Here is a 20,843-nt window from a genome sequence, read left to right as displayed (position 1 = left end):
CACAGCATCTCCCTGAAACTAAAGCAGAGGGCCCATTTGGCTCTTGGTCACCTCTCTTCTCCTCCGATTGCTCAGTTCCACAAAGAGCCGCCGTCGTCCCAAACTCCATTTAATGACGGCGACCTTCTCTTCTGCTGCAGCCTTCCCCAGATCTTTGCCTCGAAACCCACTCAGTGCTGCAGGCGACTCCTTCTGCTTGGCGTACGTTTCGTCTTCACACAGACCCTTGGAATGAGGGACCAAGTGACATGGTGGAGAAGTAGGGCTTTGGGGACATTCAACTTGACGTGACTTTGGGAACAATTCAATGAGCTCCTTGGTGGTCTGTCATCGTCAAATTGTTCTAACATCCTTAACGGCGAGTCTGCAATAGCAGCTATTAGAGAAGGTCCAACTTCGGGGGGGCACTCACCTTGAGTCCCACACAGATGGTGGGCTCACAAACCCTAAAAACCCACAGACCAAATCAATCAAGAACCCATCCTCCACAATCAGAGACCCCCAACACGTGGACATAGATGATCTGTGGGGGTTGGAGCGCGAGGGGGGTCCCCAATAATGCGCTTGCCCCCCCCCCCCCCCGTTCAAACCTGTTGCTCCAGCACTTTAAATATCAAATGAAAAGGCATCACAGTAGCCGCCATTTCTAAACTTTCAACTCTTACCTCGGACACAATTTCACTTGAAGTTTCCAGAAAACTCTGACTGGCATTGTTGGCCATGTCTGGGGTGAAACTTCTGTTGATGTGCAGAGTGCCAGGAAAGGTCTTCACTGGAGGGCACAAAAAAGAAAATTTGAACACCAGACGTTAAATAAATGAATCCTTCAGATGGTCACCAAGTCCCCGCCGTTCCCACCCAGACCTCCCAGTCAATGCTGTGCCATTAAGCCAGTAGGAGTGATCTCCCCATTGTGACGTTCAGCAGCTTTGTGATGGCATTTTGGTGAAGAGCCACACATGAAATGCTGGGCAGCTAACTGGGAAGGGCAACTGGGGGTTTACTGGAGTGAGGAGTATAAAAGGGTCACCACTGAGCTTCTCATTCTAACCAAACCCTTCAGGAGTGAAACTCTCACGTAGGGCCCCAAGGGTGTCATTCAGCTCCATGCCAACACTGGATTAACAACACCCACCCACACTGGGGGCTTGAGGGGTTACAGGATCAGGACATCATGACAAGCAGATCCACAAGGGGGTGGCAACCGTGAGGTGCAGCACCCTCAGCAATAATGGTGCCACGTTGCCACTACACATATGGGCTCCTTGAAGAGCACCAGGCTGCCCCCCATTCAGTTCACATTCTGTCCTTTGGGGACCATAAGTGAAGACTGCCAGCATTGTCTAAATGTGTCCAGGGCACACACCATTTATATGCCAGCTTGGATTAACGTGCCAGCTAAGCTAGAAGATGGAGGTCAAGTTCAGTATGGACCACAGAGCTTGTTAAAGTAGTACAGCTGACCAACCCATGACAGCCAAGGGCTAATGCCAGCACCATGTGGCACAAGTAGTAAGTGACCAAGTGGCGTGGTGGAGGACTTGAGGGAGCTTCAGATCTCAACTTGACGTTATTTTGGACGATCTCTGAATAGGGTGGGCAAACTCATTGGGCTGAATGGCTTGTTCTCGTTACCATCCTTGTAAACATGCCAAGGCAGGAATCCTCCCCAGATGAGGTGGCGGACCAACACAGGGTACACTCACCCAGACGGGCCCACTGGGCAATCCACCTGAAACACCCACACATCCCACCAGGGAGCAAAATCAGAGTAGCTGGAGGAAAACTCACCAAGAGAATGACCAAGCATGGCATTTGAACCCCAAATGGTGCCCACCTGCTGCCCAAAGACGGAAGATAAAAATGAACCCAAGTCAGCATGGACCATGCAGTGCAGCCAACACGAGGATCATTGGTAAAACCTTCAGTTATGGACACACCAGAAGAACGTTCAGTCCTATGATGTGCCTGACAATTGGGTTTACAATTACAATAGAATTCTAGAATAAGCTTTGGAGTTTGGGGGGAGACACTCAAGAAGTGTCCTCCATTGCCACTTTGCCCGTTACTTCATGGAGAGAGAAGCCCCCATTAGTACAGACTTGACTTTTAGTGTCAATCTGGGCCAACGGGGTGGACACCTACACGTCCCCTCAGCATTTGAAGGACACCAAGTGCTTTGAACATGGGAAAGGCGCTATATAAATAAAATGTGTTACCACCAATCAGAGTAAACACAAAGTGAGCAGTTGAACAAGACCACCACAAGGAGGACATCAGCTGTGGGCCATTTCAAACATCTGAACCGGCAAGGAGATCACAAAAAGAAAACATGGAAGAATTACAAATAAAACACTGGATGCAGCCAGCGACCTACACCTAAGGTGGGTCGCTATGCCCATTTTGGTGGTCTTTAGAGTCATAAAAGCACTTGGCAATCAAAAAGAAAGCTGACATTTTGAAACAAACCCACTGGCGTTCACAAACTGCTCATCTGAATATTCAGGCATCTCACACTTCTGCATCTTTGTGGTGACATTACAAAAAAAGAGACGTGATGGAACCAAAAATCGAAAATGCATTTTGGGATATGGCGCCATATCTAACGACCCCTCTAGCATTACCCTTTTGATTGGCTATCAAAGACCCTTTTGACTTTATAACCCGAATTCCATAGGAGAGACGTGAGAGGGCCGCCCTTAGGTATAAAAGAACGAGCACAAACCTTGAAAGCAGCCAAAGGTGGAGTTGTAGTAAAGGCCTTGGGGACACCGGCAGGTGAAGTTATTGAAGAGCTCAATGCAGGTGCTGCCAGAAAGACACGCGCCAGGGGTGCACTTGGCTGGAATGGAAGAAAAAATTAAAATGAATTGAAAGAAACTGCATTACTACATTCATTACAAAACATTCCAACAGGTGGCGCACAACCCACAGTAATGCTGAATATGCCCAATAGAGTGGATCTGCTGAAAAGACAGATGCCAGCTTACGATACTTGGGTGTGTGCCTGCACACACACACACACACACACACACACACACACACACACACACACAAAGTGCAGGAGAGGGTGGTGTACGGAGATTGAGGACAATCCCTACCTGGCAGGGAAGCCAAAATAGGAGGAATGCAAGAAGGAAGGTAAAACTTGGCCGGCAAGATCCGACGTTTTTGTCCCAGTCGGGAGGAACAATTAGAGGAAGTGCAGGGAACGACTGGATTCTACAAACTGCTCATCCCCTGGCCATCCATTAATTACTCCTCCCAACTAGGATAGAAACACTTGATCTTCCCAGCCAGGTTGTGCCTCCATTCTTGCACTCCTTCCATTTTGGCCTTCAATCCAAGTGCAGACTTGTCCTCAACCCCAGCTGGGACATCAGTACACCCACTCCAGCACTTGCAACACTCACAGACAGAACTAAGGGGGGGGGGGGGGGGGCCCAAAAATTTCTGGAATCAGACAATAGCACGGGAGCAGGCTGGAGGTCTCGATTATGTGAATCTCCCATTGGGATTAATAAAGTATCAATCTATTATGTCAGCTGCTATCGCAGGCCTACAGTCTCGTTAATCAGTCCGCCGAGCGGCACCAGGCCCATTTGATCAAGTGGGGACGTTTCTTCAGCAGTTGTGCATACGATTTCACTCATTTTTCTGTTCCGCCAAGCTGGGAGGAAATAAAAAGCACATCGGGTCAAAGCGAACATCGAGACTAGGATTGGTTGCGTTGAGACATTAATGGACTTGTTCCCTGAGGCTTAATCAGCAACATTACACCGAACTGCTGAGCCACCTTGGGGCGTGGTTGGAGGAATGATGGAGGGTGGCTTGGTTGGGGGGTTTTATCAAAAAAAAAACAAAAAAAAAAAAAAAAAAAAAAAAAAAAAAAAACACGACCCTACCACCACACACAAAACTGCATCTTGCACTCCAACAGACGGCTCACCCACACACACTGCAATGTGGCTGTCATCACCAGATCTCATGCCCTGTGACCTTTCGTTTTTTTTTGCTCCCAAAATTAATATTGCAATTGAAGTGAAGACGTTTTGTCACCGTGTTAGAAATCCAGTGGAAGAAAAAGAAATCTGAGGGGGCTCAGGACACGGACAACAAAGAGGAAAAACGAGGAATGCAGGAAACGTTAACAGGAACGGGAGCAGTCCTGGGACAAGTGCATCTCAAGGAGAGGATGTGGACGGTGGGTAAAAGGGGATTTCTAAAAGTTGTAAATAAATAAAATACTACAGGACTTTTTGGGTACCCCCCATCATAAATCAACACCCCCCCTCCCCCCCCCCATTCATGCTTCTCCTTGGTAGGGTCGAGGAGCAGTGGTAGTCCATTCAAGCAAGTGATGGGCACAAGGCAGAAACAATCCCTGTAGGGGGCGCCAGTCCATCACATGGTGAACACACACACACACACACACCCCGTCCCACCATAAGGTGCCATTACAAAATCTTCAGTCCCTTCACTTTTGCCCCATTGCTTCTCCCCAACTCATTTCAACTCATCTCCTCCCTCATTAAGCAACTCTTCACACCCCAGAATGAGAACTTTTATACGAATCAAAAATAAAACAAACCTGACATCTCTCTCTCGGACCCTCCACTAGGGCTCAGGTGTTTCCCATTCTATTGATCACCTTGTTTGGTGCCCACCAGTGGTCCATTTATTTGACTGGACTGATTAGGAAAGGCACACACATACCTGTCTGTGGAGGGTCCCCACAGGTGACAATGACCAAGCCAAGAGGTCACAGGACTCACCTGCCTAGCTTAGAGACTGGATGGGGTCAAAGCACAGATCTGGGGCGGGCAACAAGAAGCAAATACCGCAACAGGGAAGGCTCTGAAGAGCACAGCGGCCTCCAAAACTCTCAAATGGAAGACATTTGGAACAATCACCACTCTTCCTGTGGAGAAGGGCCTTGGGGGAAGATAGGTGACCTTATTAGAGTGGACCACCTGCCCAAAGTGATCAGACATGGGAGAGGGGCTTTGGGATGAGAGATGACCGAGAAGCAGATGGTCACTCTGAGCTCTAGAGAACCTGTGTGGAGAAGATGGGAACTTCCAGAGGGACGCCCACCACTGCAACACTCCGCTAATCTGGCCTTTATGACAACGTGGCCAGGGGACACCAGAAAACCCAACTGGAGTTTACAAAGAGTCACTTAAAGGATCTTCAGACTATTAGAACTGAGGCCAAACAGACTCATCTTGGATTAATCAGACTGGAGAGTTTTGTTTCTAAGTGTCACATCTGGAAGAAAGCAGGTGCCACTCATGACCTGTGCAAGGCCACTTCAATGGAGCCGAGGGACAAGGGAAAGCTGAATGGACCAAAGTATATAAATGGAGAGAGAGAGACCCTTAATGAAAACCTGCTCCGAGCACCCAGGACCTCAGAATGGGCCCAGAGGTTCACTCCCCATCAGAACAAGGCAACAACAACACAGGAGTGGCTTAGTGACAACTCTATGACTGTCCCAGAGTGGCCCAGGCAGAACATAGACTTGAACACCTCTGGAGAGACCTGACGCTAGTTGAGCACTGGTGGTCTCCATCCAACCTGACAGAGCCTGAGAGGATCTGCAGAGAGGGATAACAAACAACCCAAATCCAGGGGTGTCAAGCTTGTTGGGTCAGACCTCAGAAGACCCCAGTCTGGAATAAAAAGGTCTACAGATTTGGGTCAATGGGATATTTCAGGTGTGTTTTTTTATATATAAATTTTCAAAAATTCCCGTCTTCAGTTGGTCATTCTGGGGTATCGAGTGTTGTGATGCTTTGTGCTACAAATCGTTTCAGTTCATCGTAACGAAATGTCTAACATGTGAAGGCGCTATATAGAGCCACATTCCCAAAGCATTCGCTCAATGCAGCGGCACTTACTGGCAGAGGAGCTCGTGGATGTTGTTAAAGTGGTCTTTGTAGACTCTGGTGTTGACGTCATAGGAGATATTGGACTGGAAGAGGACTGGTTGGCTGCTTGCGTTGGTGCACTTGTAACGGTTCCACTGCTCTCTTTGGCTGAAGTCGTTGGTCTCACAACTGTAGTCGAATGGTTCACTGCTGGTGTGTTTGTAACCTTGGACGTTGGTGGACTTGTACTAGAACTGTCCTCTGCTGGTTCCTTAGTGCTGTTGGTCTCCATGGTGGATGTTGATGGGCTCGCACTTGCTGTTGTCTTGTTCTCTGCTGGTTCCTTAGTGCTGGTGGTCTCCATGCTGGACGTTGATGGGTTCACGCTTGCTGTTGTCTTGTTCTCTGCAGGTTCCTTAGTGCTGGTGGTTTCCATGGTGGACGTTGATGGGTTCACACTTGCTGTTGTCTTGTTCTCTGCAGGTTCCTTAGTGCTAGTGGTCTCCATGGTGGACATTGATGGGTTCACACTTGGTGTTGTCTTGTTCTCTGCAGGTTCCTTAGTACTAGTGGTCTCCATGGTCGACGTTGATGGGTTCACACTTACTGTTGTCTTGTTCTCTGCAGGTTCCTTAGTACTAGTGGTCTCCATGGTGGACGTTGATGGGTTCACACTTACTGTTGTCTTGTTCTCTGCAGGTTCCTTAGTGCTAGTGGTCTCCATGGTGGACGTTGATGGGTTCACACTTACTGTTGTCTTGTTCTCTGCAGGTTCCTTAGTACTAGTGGTCTCCATGGTCGACGTTGATGGGTTCACACTTACTGTTGTCTTGTTCTCTGCAGGTTCCTTAGTGCTAGTGGTCTCCATGGTGGACGTTGATGGGTTCACACTTACTGTTGTCTTGTTCTCTGCAGGTTCCTTAGTGCTAGTGGTCTCCATGGTGGACGTTGATGGGTTCACACTTACTGTTGTCTTGTTCTCTGCAGGTTCCTTAGTGCTAGTGGTCTCCATGGTGGACGTTGATGGGTTCACACTTACTGTTGTCTTGTTCTCTGCTGGTTCCTTAGTGCTAGTGGTCTCCATGGAGGACAATGGACTTGTTTTTGCAATAGAAAGACTAGTGGAGGCTGGGATTGTGGCAGGATGTGTTGAGCTCACAATTGTGGATGTCTCCGTCCGGGCTGAATTTTCAGGAGTGACTCTAACAGTTGAAGTTGACTGAGAGATGCCATCAGAACCTGTCAATAAACAAATCATTAAATCAGTCGATAATTCAAATCAATATTCTTAGATTCAGCTCACACTCCTTTTACAGTCCATGCAGCTGCCAAGTCTTCAAAGCATAGCCACACATCAGATTTCCACATCCCATTCCCAGCAGCCCCCTTCATCCCTGCTATTTTAGATGCCCTGCATTAAGAATGGGCATGGAAAAGCAGTGGGTGACAGGACTTGGACCCTGGTTCTGTTCATCGTGAACTGTGCCCTTTCCTCCAGGAGTGCCCCCGTTACCACCCACAGTCCAAAGATGGACAGTTAACTCAACTGCTGAGGCTCCTTCACATCGGGACCAGTGAGCTGGGGTGGTTCCCATTTGGTGCCTACTGCTGCTAGGCTGGGCAACAGTGATAAGCGAAACACAGATGCACGCAACCAGCACCAAATGTTGCAGGCAATTCGGCGATTGTGAAACGGGAATCTCCATAAAACAGTTTAAGAGTTTATCTTGGGCGAGAAAACCAAGAACCTGGGCGTGGGCACACACGTGATTGGCAGGCAGCTAAAGGGCCATGAATAAATGGCAGTTCCACGCCAGACCAGGTGGTGGCGAGGTGCACCAACTTCCTCTCTCAATTCTCTGCAGACCATCCATGGAAAAATCTCGCATGGTCCCCCGGTGCCAACGACGACGCCACTTCCGGTCCTGACCTTTAAAGCCGCCATCTTTACAGCCTTAAATCAGTTCTGTTTTGGACTCGTGACGATTTACCCAATTGCAGTCTGGGCATTATATACGGGTGGCTGGTCTCTGGTTCATTCGAACGACAGCATCTAAAGCCTCGTTCGCACTTCCACATTTGCTTGTATGCCCCTAATAGCTGCCTAACTCATTTAACTGGTCGCATACCCGTCAAACCAGTTCCGTTTCTCTCTCTCTCATTCACGTCATGGTTTTTTAATAGAGACGCCGATACACACCACGACACTCCATTGCACTCAGGAAAACCGAATACACGGCAAGTCGCTACCCCAGTTACCTAGCAACCTCCTTTCCCCCCCCCCCCCCGTTTCTCGATTCGTTGAGCTGCTCTTCGGTCTCCGATGCGTCTTTAGGATGGCAGTTGCCAAGCTCGTCATCCTAAGTGGCAAAGTGGGGAATCGGACTACCAGGACATGTCAGGCCATTCAATAAAAAAATGGCTACAAGTGACAAGGAAAACCAGCGTGGTGAAGCTCTCTAGTGGGCACGTGCAGAATACGCACATATGAAGGCTTCCAGACGGGAATGAGCGCCATTGTGTTTGCATCAACGGCTCGACCTGAAACAATTTATTTCATGAATGTACTTTTTTGCTAAATCGAAATTCGGAAGTTCGCAGCAAATTCAGCTTCGTGCAAATCGGTTTGCTCAACACTAGTTACAGACAGACGGATGGATGGACGGACGGACGGACGGGAAGCGAAAGAAACCCACCGGTCCTAACAAGGACCGATAAATTTCCGAATCTTCCTGGGATCCGACACTCGTTTTGGTTTGTTTCCAAGTCACTGCTTTGTTGCCATTCCTTCTCGTTTTGATCGTTAATGATGAAGACTCCCTGCAGGGGGTGTGGCCTTTGATGACATCACAACAGGTTAAAAAGTCCCAGATGAATGGCCCCCCTCATTCAAGGTAGACATTTAAAAACCCTTTTTTTCTCATTTCGCTCTTTCATTCTCTTATCTGGCAAACATATTTGGGCTCTCGATCGTCGTTCGTTTTCTGGCTGGTTCTCATTTTTTTCCCATGATGCTCTTACTTCTAATCTCCCCCACTTTGACCCTTTCTATTGGCTGACATCCATCTCCTGGTACTCTCTCAGACACTGAGACCGAGACTCTCGTCTACTCACGGACAGAACCGCCCCAAAGAGTACATTAAATCAAAAATGGTGGACCTTCTAACATTTGGGGTGAGCAGCACCATCCACAGGCCCGTCGACAAGCCACACCTTAATGATCAAAGCGTCTTTCCTGCCAGGACTGCCACCAGTGGGCCGCCGTCATGTAATGTGACGTGCTTGGCGCACCCCCCCCCCCGCCCAATCACATGACCAGCTCACTTGGGCCGACCCACGATAATCACAACCAAGGAGTGAAGGACCACAGCAGCGAAGGGTTGGCATAGCAACTCGATCACTAGAACGACTTCAGATGGTGGAAATGCCAACACCGGTGATGAAGCCATTCAGTTAACAGGAGCTAAAGTGATGTCACAGAGCCACAAGTTTAGGGACCAGATGACATTAAAGCTAAAAGATGCGTCTGACTTCACGTAACCATTTGAACTTCACAAGGTCACACCCCGTTTCCATCGCACCCACCCGATTGTGTTAATGTGATGATTTGGACTTCACGCCCATCCACAATGAAGCTGTGAGCGCCAACTGTGCGGACATGGAGGCTGGAGTAAGACTGAGGGATTTAGAGTTCTCCGTTATTTACTTTGGAACCGTTTTGGTACAGAGGTCCGAAGGGTGGTATTGATACCAAAATCAAAAATTTAATACCAATCCATCACCACCCCTATGCACCAACACACAAAACTGGGATAAAGTGAGTCACCCAGTTAGGGCAGAAACCTGCAGTCTTAAAAAACCAACGTGTGCACACGCCAGTCCGCTCCGATGACATAGAGAGATAAAAAGTGTCGCCATCGGCTGGTATGTAATCCATCCCCTCCAAATGGCACCAAAACATCTGAGTGCCATCTTCTCCCAACCATCCAACAACAGTTTGGTGACCAACATGATGGAACACCGGGCCATAAGGCAAAAGTGCCAACTAAGTGGCATCAAAATTTTGGGTGCATGGCCAGGAAACTCCCCATTGAGAACTTGTGGTCAATCCTCAAGAGGCGGGTGGACAAACAGAAACCCACCAATTCTGATTCTGCAAGAATGGGCTGGCAGGAGTCGGGATTTGGCCCAGATTGGCAGCCAGCCTGCCAGGGTGAATTGCAGAGAGGGGTCTGGACAAAGAAAGAAGGGCCAACACTGCAGATATGGACTCTGTGCCACATAAACTTCATGTCATTGTCAATCAAAGCCTTTGAAACTTCTGAACTGCTCATCATTCTACTTCAGTGGACCAGAGAAACATCTGACACAAAGATCTAAAAACACTGAAGCAGCAGACCTTGTGAACACCAACACTCGGGTCCTTCTCTAAACGTTTGGCCATAATTGTGTAAACTCCTTACGTGAAACCTGGCTGAGGGTTTACTTGGCCACATAACTCCGTCCATTGACCCCGGTGGGATCTCCAGCCAGAATGAGGGTTGTGAGAAATTGGGTTTCCATGAACAACGGGGTTATATAAAAAAAAAAAAAAAACGCATGATGGAGGACAATTAAGAGCCCTGACCCACTACGCCAACGGTGAGCCAGGGTGCCCTCGCCCAACAGCAGTACCCGACCTCACAAGGCTGAATGGGCACAAACCCGACACCCACTCCAGAATCTTGTGGAAGGAGAAGAGCGGACGTCATTACGGCTGAAAAAGGAGGACCAGCTCTGCCTGTTGTGTTAGGACGGGATGTCCGATAAGCTCACATAGGGGTGATCAGAAGGTGTCCATATACGGTACACCCAAAAAAACCCACAGTGGGCACTAACTTGTGCCCAGAAATAAAACTTAAATCCTGTCCCGTTGGGTGCCCCGATTCACCTCATCAAGGGGCCTATGAGGTCATCGCGCTGATCTGCCAGCCTGATGTTCACCACAAGCTTTCAAAACACATCGTCACTGGGCTTGGATGACAACCCGCCAGCCTAAGTCATCGGACTTTCAAAACCCCCCCAAACTCGTTCCAGCAGTCCCCCTAAAAGCCTGCAACATGTAGCCCTTTGTAAATGGTGGAGATTACGCGGCTTTTCACGGCGGGTTTCCTTCGGTCAGGGCCAACAGAATGGGAGGCGCCGCTCGCTGGTTTTATTACAAAGGCACCGATTTTCTCCAAGCACTTCCGAGCTTTTCTCAGACCCCCCCCCCCCATTTGAAGGCTAATCTGCATCCCCCCCCCACCCCCCTCCCGCGGGGAACAAAGACTGCGCTGTTATTCCAAGTCGGCTGCTTCCAGCTTGGCCAGGTTGCAAGCATCCCTTGGCAATAGCAAAACACTCCCAGAATAATCTCCTCTCTCGACTGGCGTTTGTTTTCAAGGAGCGCTAAAAAGAGGAAAGAAAAAAAAAAAAGTGCCTGGCAGGGGGCAGGATGGCAGAGCCCGGGACTGCGCCAACAGGAGTTCATTTTATAGGACAGACAAAGGGCCAGAGTGCTGAAAAAAGACCCTCAGAGAGCCTCCTGGAGTATCCCCCAGAGCAGACCCCGATAGACCCTTACACATCAGAGCCTGGTGGAGTCGCCTCATACGTCCGTCACGTTTTATTGATTTGACGGCTCTGCTTTAACAGGACAGGACACCGGGGCTCATCATGGGGGGGCGCCCCCACCCCCCCAACACTGGACTGACTGTAGTGCTGTACATGAAGAGTTGATCACTCCTTAACATCTGAGCCACATCATTGTGACGCCACCATGCGCTGTGGGCACGAGCGGGCATAGACAGCGGTCAACCTCGGGGAGAATGAGAAGACATGGAAATCGTACAGAAGTCCACCTAGGATTAATCTGTCGAGTCTGCCATAAAATATATGGGGAGGGTCTCAACCAAAAATCCTCCTGGCCCACCCGGCTATGCCCAGGTGGAAGAGCAAGTATGGAGGATGTGTGTGTGTTCGTTCCACCATTTTAGAGCAAAAGGAATTTTCAGAAGGAAGAGGAGAGCAATCAGCATACTGAGCCCACTGGCTCATCTCACACCAGAGAAGGGACATCGTTGGAATGAAAACTCTGGTGGGGTCACATGGACCAGAGAGAGAGAGAGAGAGAGAGAGAGAAACGGGGTGGAGCATGAGAGTGGACACCATCACAAGGGGTGGAGCCTGACAGAGTGAACGAGTGTTTACAGCTTGAGAAAGCAAGGGATTCTGAAAAGGGGTGGAGCCTGACAGCACAAGAATGAACAGACACCATCAAAAGGAGCAGTACCAGAAAGATCAAAAGAGAGGCACAATGTCAAAAAGAGGTGGAGCCAGAGAGAAAGAGAGAGGGGCTGTCAAAAGGGGTGGACACCATCAGAAGGGGTGGAGTCTGACAGAGTGAACGAGGGGGGGAGGGACAGCTTGAGAAAGCAAGGGAATCTGAAAAGGGGTGGAGCCTGAGAGCAAGAGATACATGTCAAAAGAGGAGGAGTCAGAGAGCAAAAGAATGAACTGTACAGTAGACACCATTAAAAGGAGCCGTTCCAGAAAGATCAAGAGGGGCACAATGTCAGAAAGAGGTGGAGCCAGAGAGAGAGAGAGAGAGGGGCTGTCAAAAGGGGTGGAGCATGAGAGTGGACACCATCAGAAGGGGTGGAGTCTGACAGAGTGAACAAGGGGGGGGGGGGGGGGGGGGGGGGGGGGCGGGGGGGGGGGGGGGGGGGGGGGGGGAGGAACAGCTTGAGAAAGCAAGGGAATCTGAAAAGGGGTGGAGCCTGAGAGCAACAGATACATAATGTCAAAAGAGGAGGAGTCAGAGAGCACAAGAATGAACTGTACAGTAGACACCATTAAAAGGAGCCGTTCCAGAAAGATCAAGAGGGGCACAATGTCAGAAAGAGGTGGAGCCAGAGAGAGAGAGAGAGAGACACACACAGAGAGAGGCTGTCAAAAGGGGTGGAGCATGAGAGTGAGCACAGATGGACGACACCAGAAGGGGTGGAACCTGACAGAGTGAGCGAGCGACTATTGTGAAAGAAAACTTAACGGCTTGCAAGCTACTATGGGTTAAAAGCTGTTTTATTATAATGGTAGGTTATTCATACAGGCGTCTGTCATAAGACGGTGCGATAAGCTGACCTCGGACAACTTCCTTCTTTAGGATTGCATCTGTTAGACACAGGAAAGATGATCTTTCCTTCTTTGGGGCCCTTCTTGATACACATACAAAAAAGAAACAGTTGGCCGATCTGCATAATTTAAGATGAAATGCTTAGATGCTGTTTCATAAGGAAGGGGAAGAGAGGAAAATGAATATTAAAATCCGATTGAAATGGGGGAACTTTGCTCTTCTGCCTTGCAACATGGAATCCATGTACTCAGTGACCGAGTAAAAATCTAATTGATTGAACTATTCCTGTCTTCCTCAGAGTTCTACTTCCATGCTATCAAAAGGGGTGGAGTCAGAGAAACCACAAAGACGGACAACATCGGAAGGGGTGGAGTCAGAGAGAGAGAGAGAGACTGAAAAGGGGTGGAGCCTGAGAGCAAGAGAGGTTATTTCAAAAGAGGTGGAGTCAGAGAGCACAAGAATGAACAAGAGAGAGTCCATCAAAAGGAGCAGAGAGAGAGAGAGAGACACACACAATGTCAAAAGAGGCGGAGCCTGAGAGAGAGACCGACACTGTCAGAAGGTAAAGCCTTCAGACGTTATTAGAAGGGGCGGAGACAGAGGGAGGGCGTAGCTCAAGTTTGTGCCACTTGGGGCTTCAATTTGCCGCCCTCTGAAATATCTGAAGATGTTAACATATTTAAATAGAAAATTAAAATGACGTAGAGAGAAAAATTACACTAAATTTTACATAGATTTATTCATATAGAGAGAAATGGCAAAACTTTTTCACATATATTTATAAGCATCAACTAGAAAAGCATAGAGTATAGATGCACTGATAAGCTGTGGTTCTAATTATTAGTTTAATATAATTACGCTGCGAAAACCAGAACGAGTGTAGCGTACCAGTGATAGGTGGTGATGTTTTCTGTGCAGAGCAAGAACGCATTTGGATTGATAACAAAACAAAATTATAAATTAGTTCTCTTCCTAGAAATTCTAATCAGTTTAATGTTTATGTTTATTTTTGTTATTGCCTCATAAATTTCAATTGCTGTGTCTGATGCCATCACAGAAGGGCCATCTGAAAGTTATTTTTGAAGCATTTATGGACAAAAATCAGAATTTTACTTTTTATTAATGAGTGATATTTTTCCGAACTCTGCTGCTTACACATGAATTGTACTGAGCCTTTTGGCCAATAATGCCGCCCCCAAAAATGTGTCGCCCCCTCTGTCCACCCCTAGCTACGCCACTGGAGAGAGAGAGAGAGAATGTCAAGAGGTGGAGCCTGAGACAGTGAAAAACGGACACTGTTCAAAAGGGCGGAGCCTGAGAGAGCAAGTGAGCACAAGGTGTGGTCAGAAGAGGCGGAGCCATCCTGAGAAGCCATTCAGAGGCGGAGCAAAGGCGAGAGAGGAGATGAAGCACTTAAGGAGCCGCACACCCCAGACGGGCTGCTTCTGTGTAAATCTACCATCCTGGCTATGTGACTGTCACGTTCAGATCAGTCACTCCATTGAAGGGCAGCTAAGGAAGGAGATACGGTCCAGTAAACCAAATGTGAGGAAGAAGATCTGGGCTTTTCATGAATTGTTAGTCTACCAGGACCAACATGGATAAAATACCACCCAAATTAAAAAAAAAAAAAAAAAAGTCCTACAGTACCACCACCAAAGGGATAGAATTAAAACATTCATCAACAACACCACCAATAACAAAAGCAGAAACACAAATGTTCAAGAAGGACAACATTGGTACAGTGGGGGGAAAAAAAAGTCAGTTGATGTAATGTGATTCATGACCCCGACAAGTCCAAAAACATGATACGCCGCTCTACACGACGTTTAAATTTCATCAAAAGTAGAAGATGATCAAACAATCTACGGGTCCCTTTAGGGGGCTCAGACCTTCAAACAAAAAGATGTGGAGAGAGAAAACCGAGGGTCCAGGAAGGTGAAACTCCAGCATAAAGAAAAAATGTCACAAACCCCACAAAGAAACACTTCAGTAGATAAGAGCACAGCCTGGAATGTTAGAAATGCACCGACTGCTACAAAGTATGGAGTTGGCTGAAACAAACGTGAACACCACGGCGGAGGACTGAAGGGAGTTGACCGTTCATTTCATCTTTCCAAAACAGTGCCATCTGCATGGTGAGGGGGGCCCAAGCAGCCCTTAATGCAAGGACGCCACTGCACCCAGTCAGGATTTATAAGCTTTTTAAGGTGGTCTTCATCATCTCAATTACCAGGCAGGTGGTTCCATACACCCAAGAGCGTTTTGGGGAGGGGGGTGCTCGGTTTGTGACTGGTCATGAATGTACAGCACTGGCATGTACTTCAACATGTGAACTGGGACCAGTAAGAATGGCGAAGGATGTTCCACTGTCTCCTGACTCCACAGAGCTGAGCTCTGCACTCTCTAACACACACACACACACTAAGAGAGACAGGTGACAGCCCTTGCGATTTCCTGGTTCACGATTCGTGGATCCGCCTATTAGCGGGTTTGTCATTAACAGTTAACTGAAAAGTTTTGCAAAATTATTGCAGAAAACCCAAGACGATGCTGTAGTAACGCTACATAAATGGACTGCAAATCCCAGCAACCCCTGGGAGCCGCCACAAAAGCTGCTGGGTGAAAGAAGAGGGCACCAGCTTTAAAAGGGAGTCCGGAGAAGCCGGCAGGATTTCACTCGGGGATCTTTTTGTTTCAACACTTCACTGTACAATCGGATTACAATTCCAACCATTCGATTACTTGTATGGTTTACTTCAGATTTCTGTTCCTGTCTGGTTGCCCGTTGGTTTGTGTGATTTAATTTAGGTTGGAGAACGTCCCATCTGGGGACAGCCCCCAACTTCTATAAATCTTCACTTCCATTGGCATCACAGTAGGACAAAGAACTTTCTAGAACGTTCAGGAGGCCATAAATGGGGTGGGGGGGGTCTCATTTCATAACTACACTGCCACCATCTGCAGGTGTGAAACTGGGCCGGGTGGGGAGGGTTTAGCAATTTGTGCTCGAGGTTTTGTTGGATTCCTTTACATCATTTTTATCATTTACTACCATAAAATATACACACACAGATTTATTATAATAACTTCCAGTTTTTGTGGAGTATAGCTCTTTACAAAATGCAATTATGCACTTTATCTGGGGGCACAACACACATCTTTGTCTCAAGCAGCCCACCTCACACAGAGGACTTGCATTCTCGTGTTTTTTAGTGCAATAAACTTAGAAAACACAGGAACTGTGGGCCCAAAATGGATTTGTAAATTTACGCATTCATTGGAATCCTGCACCCCGAAGCCCCACGATATCCGCGTGTATGTATATTATACAAACACACACAGACACAGAGTACATGCGCAGTAATAAAAGGAGTCAGACTGTGTCTACAGGGTGACTGGTATTGGATTCATAAAAGCAATGCTAACATTTGTGATGCGCCACTTGTTGGAATGAAAAGTGCAGTGCATTTTACTACATGCATTACAACATATATTCTAATAGATTGTGCATTGCAAATGTTAACATGTGTATCTTGTTTAAATTATTATTCCAAACCCAAGCAAGTAAATAAGAATATCAAAAAAGGGGCTAAAATTAAGAAAATTCTCTCAATGGCCTATTCTGTGGTCCAATGTTCCATCTGGCAACAGCAGCATGGTAACAACTTTGCTGCAACCACTTGAGATGTAAATGAGTGTTATAGCTGTAGTGAGGTGGTCTTATAACTACAATTGGTGGGCAATGGACGAGTGAAAGGGATGATAAATAGACACGCACAACGAGAAACCAAAGACCCCACACGACCAGGCCGGAGTCGGTAAACCAAAAATCAGGTCAATGCAATGGCGAGCACTGGCTCATTTTCCCCAGTAACACACTGCAACTGTAAGTGATCATCCTGAGGAGCGACGGCAAGAGGAACCAGTGAAAGTGGACTGGGTGTGTATTATTAGGTCAAACCAGATGTACGACCCACGTATCGAACAAGAGCTCAACGGGCCTCAGATGTGTAGCACAGCTAGTGTACACACACACACACACACACACACACACACACACAGAGTATGTACATAGTAATAAAAGGACAAGAGTCAGACTGTGTGTCTGTAGGGTGACTGGTATTGGATTCATAAAAGCAATGCTAATAGTTGTGATGCGCCACTTGTTGGAATGAAAAGTGCAGTGCATTTTATTACTACATGCATTACAATATACATTCTAATAGATGGTGCAGTGCAAATGTTAACATGTGTATCTTGTTGCTTGGGTTTGGAATAAGAATTTAAACATGAAGGGTAAAAAAAAAACTAAAAAAAAAAAACACACACACACACACACACACACCTGATTTGGTCCAAGAGGTCTCCACTTGAAGTTTGTTACTTTCGAGACCACCTTAAAAAGGTCTTGATGGCCGTCACCCAATTTCCCTTTCTACTCAAGATGTGCCGAAGGTCTCGTACACCACGTCCTGTGGTCGGTGGGCCATTGTGAAATGCGAGTCTGTGATTAGGGGGTCTCAAGCCCCTTATCATCAATACTGTTAGTTTTATTTGGTGTGCAGAGCACAAAGCGCCTCATTCTGCGAGCTCAAATCTTCAAACCCCGGGGACCGCAGAGCCTGACAGCACCGAGCTCTACAGACGTCGTCCTTTGATCCCTCAAATCATTCACACGGATTTTCAGAACCTCCTCAGTCTGACATCCCATCTAAATCCCCACCCCCCCATCCCAAGTCTAAAAGAGCACAATGCACACCTGTATGTGAAGAGCCAATTGTTAAGGGGGGAAAAAAAAAAAAAAAAAAAGCAGACATCCTTGGGGACAGCGACGGAGGCCACCAACTGCAGAAGATAGACATCTCTCCCTGTATCAAGTTGCTGCTCCGCATATCAAGTGTGGCAGGAAGGGACGGAGGAGGCCTTCACCCTCCGATGACCACTTCACAAATCAAAAAGGAGCAAACCTCACCTGTGTAACTCGAGAAGGAAAACCCGAACAAGTGGCAAGAAGTGTGTGGTGAGCAGTCTGGAGACGGGACTCTCATCACAAGGCTCCACTACAGAGTGACCAGCACAACATGGTGGATGTCCGAAAACAAAGTGAACATACAAAGGTGAGCCACCAGAGAGCAGCAAAGAGACCGAGATGAAAGTCTAAGGACCGGAGCAGCCACTTGGCAGAGGGGCACATCACACCTTCTCCAGAAGACCTCTGAACCGCCAGCTCTCCGGACCTCATTCATGTCATCTTTGGGGAATTTTTGAACATCAGCATTTTAAACAGAATCGGAAGAAATGAGTACATCTGTGAAATCTATTAAAATTATTATAGTATTTCAATAATATTGAAATCCAAATAATTAGCATAGACCTCGGCATTAACATCTGCAGTGCACCATATAATGCATGTGTCTGTTATATGCCATTTGGATTGGGATTCATAAAAGCAGTGTTCATGTTTGTGATGTGATATTTGCTAGAATGACAAATGCAATGCATTCTATTACTAAATGTGTGAGGTGTCACCTGTTGGAATGACAAATACTTTTGTATTGGTTATTTGGTATTGGAATCATAAAAGCAGTATTAATGTTTATGATGGACCATCTGATGGACTGACAAATGCAATGCCTTGCATTACTAAATGTGTGATGCACCTCCTGCTGGAATGACAAATATGACTTATTTGTCTCTGTTATATGCCATTTGGTATTGGAATCATAAAAGCAGTGTTAATTATTACTAAAAATGTGTACAATACGCCATCTGTTGGAATGGCAAATGCAATGCATATGTCTGTGATATGCCATTTGGTATGGGATTCATAAAAGCAGTGTTAATGTTTGATGTGATATTTGCTGAAATGACAAATGCAATGCATTCTATTGCTAAATGTGTGAGGCGTCACCTGTTGGAATGACAAATACAATGCTTTTGTATCCATTAGTTGGTATTGGAATCATAAAAGCAGTAATGTTTATGATGGCCCATCCGCTGGAATGACAAATGCAATGCATATGTCTGTTATATGCCATTTGGTATGGGATTCATAAAAGCAGTGTTCATGTTTATGATGGACCACCTGTTGGAATGACAAATGCAATGCATTTCATTACTAAATGTGTGATGCACCTCCTGCTGGAATGACAAATATGACTTATTTGTCTCTGTAATGCCATTTGGTATTGGAATAATAAAAAGCAGTGTTAATATTTGTGATGTGTTATTTGCTGGAATGATAAATGCAATACATTCTATTGCTAAATGCGTGAGGCGTCACCTGTTGGAATGACAAATACAATGCATTTGTATCCGTTATTTGGTATTGGAATTATAAAAGCAGTGTTATTACTAAAAATGTGCGCTGTGTGTCATCTGTTGGAATGACAAATGCAAAGTATATGTCTGTTATATGCCATTTGGTATGGGATTCATAAAAGCAGTGTTAATGTTTGTGATGTAATATTTGCTGGAATAACCAATGCAATGCTGTTTTTTACTGCAAATGTTTGAGGTGCCATCTGTTGGAATGACAAATACAATGCTTGTGTCATGTTTATGGTACACCACCTACTGGCTCTGTTATATGCCATATAGTATTGGAATCATAAAAACAGTGTTAATCTTTCAGATGTGCCATCTGTTGGAATAAAAAATGCAATGCATTATTACTACAAAATGGTTGTGATGTGCCTAGTTTTGGAATGACAGATAAACTGGATGGACACACAGATACTTAAACTTTTAAGGTAGATTTTTACAGTGCCGTTTTATGGAGCTAATGGTCTCATACTGCATGGCTTCAACTGGGAAAAGGTTGAACTCTGTGTGTAAGCATGGAAATTTAAAAAAATAGTCCTCATGTTAATATTGAGGATGACCTTCAAGTCCCATTACTAAACTGGACAGTTCAGGTCGCATGTGTGTCCACACAAAAGTAAGGGTACAAAGAACACTGCAGGGCCAATTGGTCCACCCGTCACCTGAAAACCGGTTGGCAACACCCATCATGAAGAGGAGTTCACAGAATACAAGAAGAGAGGACTTTCCAGATAAGGAATGACATTCAGATACGACAGACCTGGGAAATAAGATTACTTCATAAAACAAAAGGGGAGCTTTGTGCTAAACGTTCATAAAAGTTACTGAGGGGAGCTTATCACTTATTTTGCATATCATATGGAGGGCCCTTAACGTACCAATGCCGTAGCTCTTATTGTTACAAGGTCTTCCAGTTTGTCTCTACAGTATCCCTGTAATTGTTTTTATATATCACACACACACTTCTAAACCAAAGTCGATTCAGCTGCAGTCTTTATTAGCAGAGCGAACTTCCCGAGTTCACAAAACCACTCAGCCAACGCCACCTTGTAAATAAGTGAGTGATCGACACCCTGCCAGTAGTTGGCACATTCTCGCCAGTGAAGGGGCATTTCCAGGCCACCACATGATGAGACGTCAGGACTGAAAACAGGAAGAGTATTAGTAGGACAGAGAAGAAATTTAAACAAATAAAAATAAGGGAGGGGAGTGGCATCAGGTTGGTGCCCAGAGATAACAAATGCGCTTGTGTTTGCAGAGATGTCACTTCTGCCCAATGTCCTGTATTCAGAATTAATAGGAAGAGAAAACAAAAAGCCCAAAAGGTCAGGAGCTTAAAGTTGAGACCTTCTCCTTTGCTCACCGTACGTGATCAGCAGGTACCACGCGGCCCACCGCTGTGTGTCACTTAGCTGCAGTATAGTGCCTTTCCTAGCACACGTCAGAGGGAGTTTACAAGGTTCAGTGCCACACAACTTGGATGCCCA

The 20,843-nt window shown here is 46.6% G+C and overlaps 1 protein-coding gene across 1 annotated transcript in view; it reads right to left on the bottom strand.

Annotated features, from left to right (window-relative positions):
* Positions 1-20,843, bottom strand: part of si:ch211-198m17.1 (protein HEG) — a 57,225-nt gene that overhangs the window by 10,729 nt on the left and 25,653 nt on the right. The window contains exons 2-4 of the mRNA XM_028819321.2: positions 5,904-7,112; positions 2,726-2,842; positions 666-772 (exon numbers count right to left, since the gene is read on the bottom strand). Of these exons, the coding sequence (XP_028675154.2) occupies positions 666-772; positions 2,726-2,842; positions 5,904-7,112 (1,433 nt within the window). The remainder of the gene's footprint in view (positions 1-665; positions 773-2,725; positions 2,843-5,903; positions 7,113-20,843) is intronic.

Source organism: Erpetoichthys calabaricus, chromosome 14 (genome assembly GCF_900747795.2).
Source record: "Erpetoichthys calabaricus chromosome 14, fErpCal1.3, whole genome shotgun sequence".
Lineage (NCBI taxonomy): Eukaryota > Metazoa > Chordata > Cladistia > Polypteriformes > Polypteridae > Erpetoichthys > Erpetoichthys calabaricus.
This window is presented reverse-complemented; position numbering and strand designations above follow the sequence as displayed.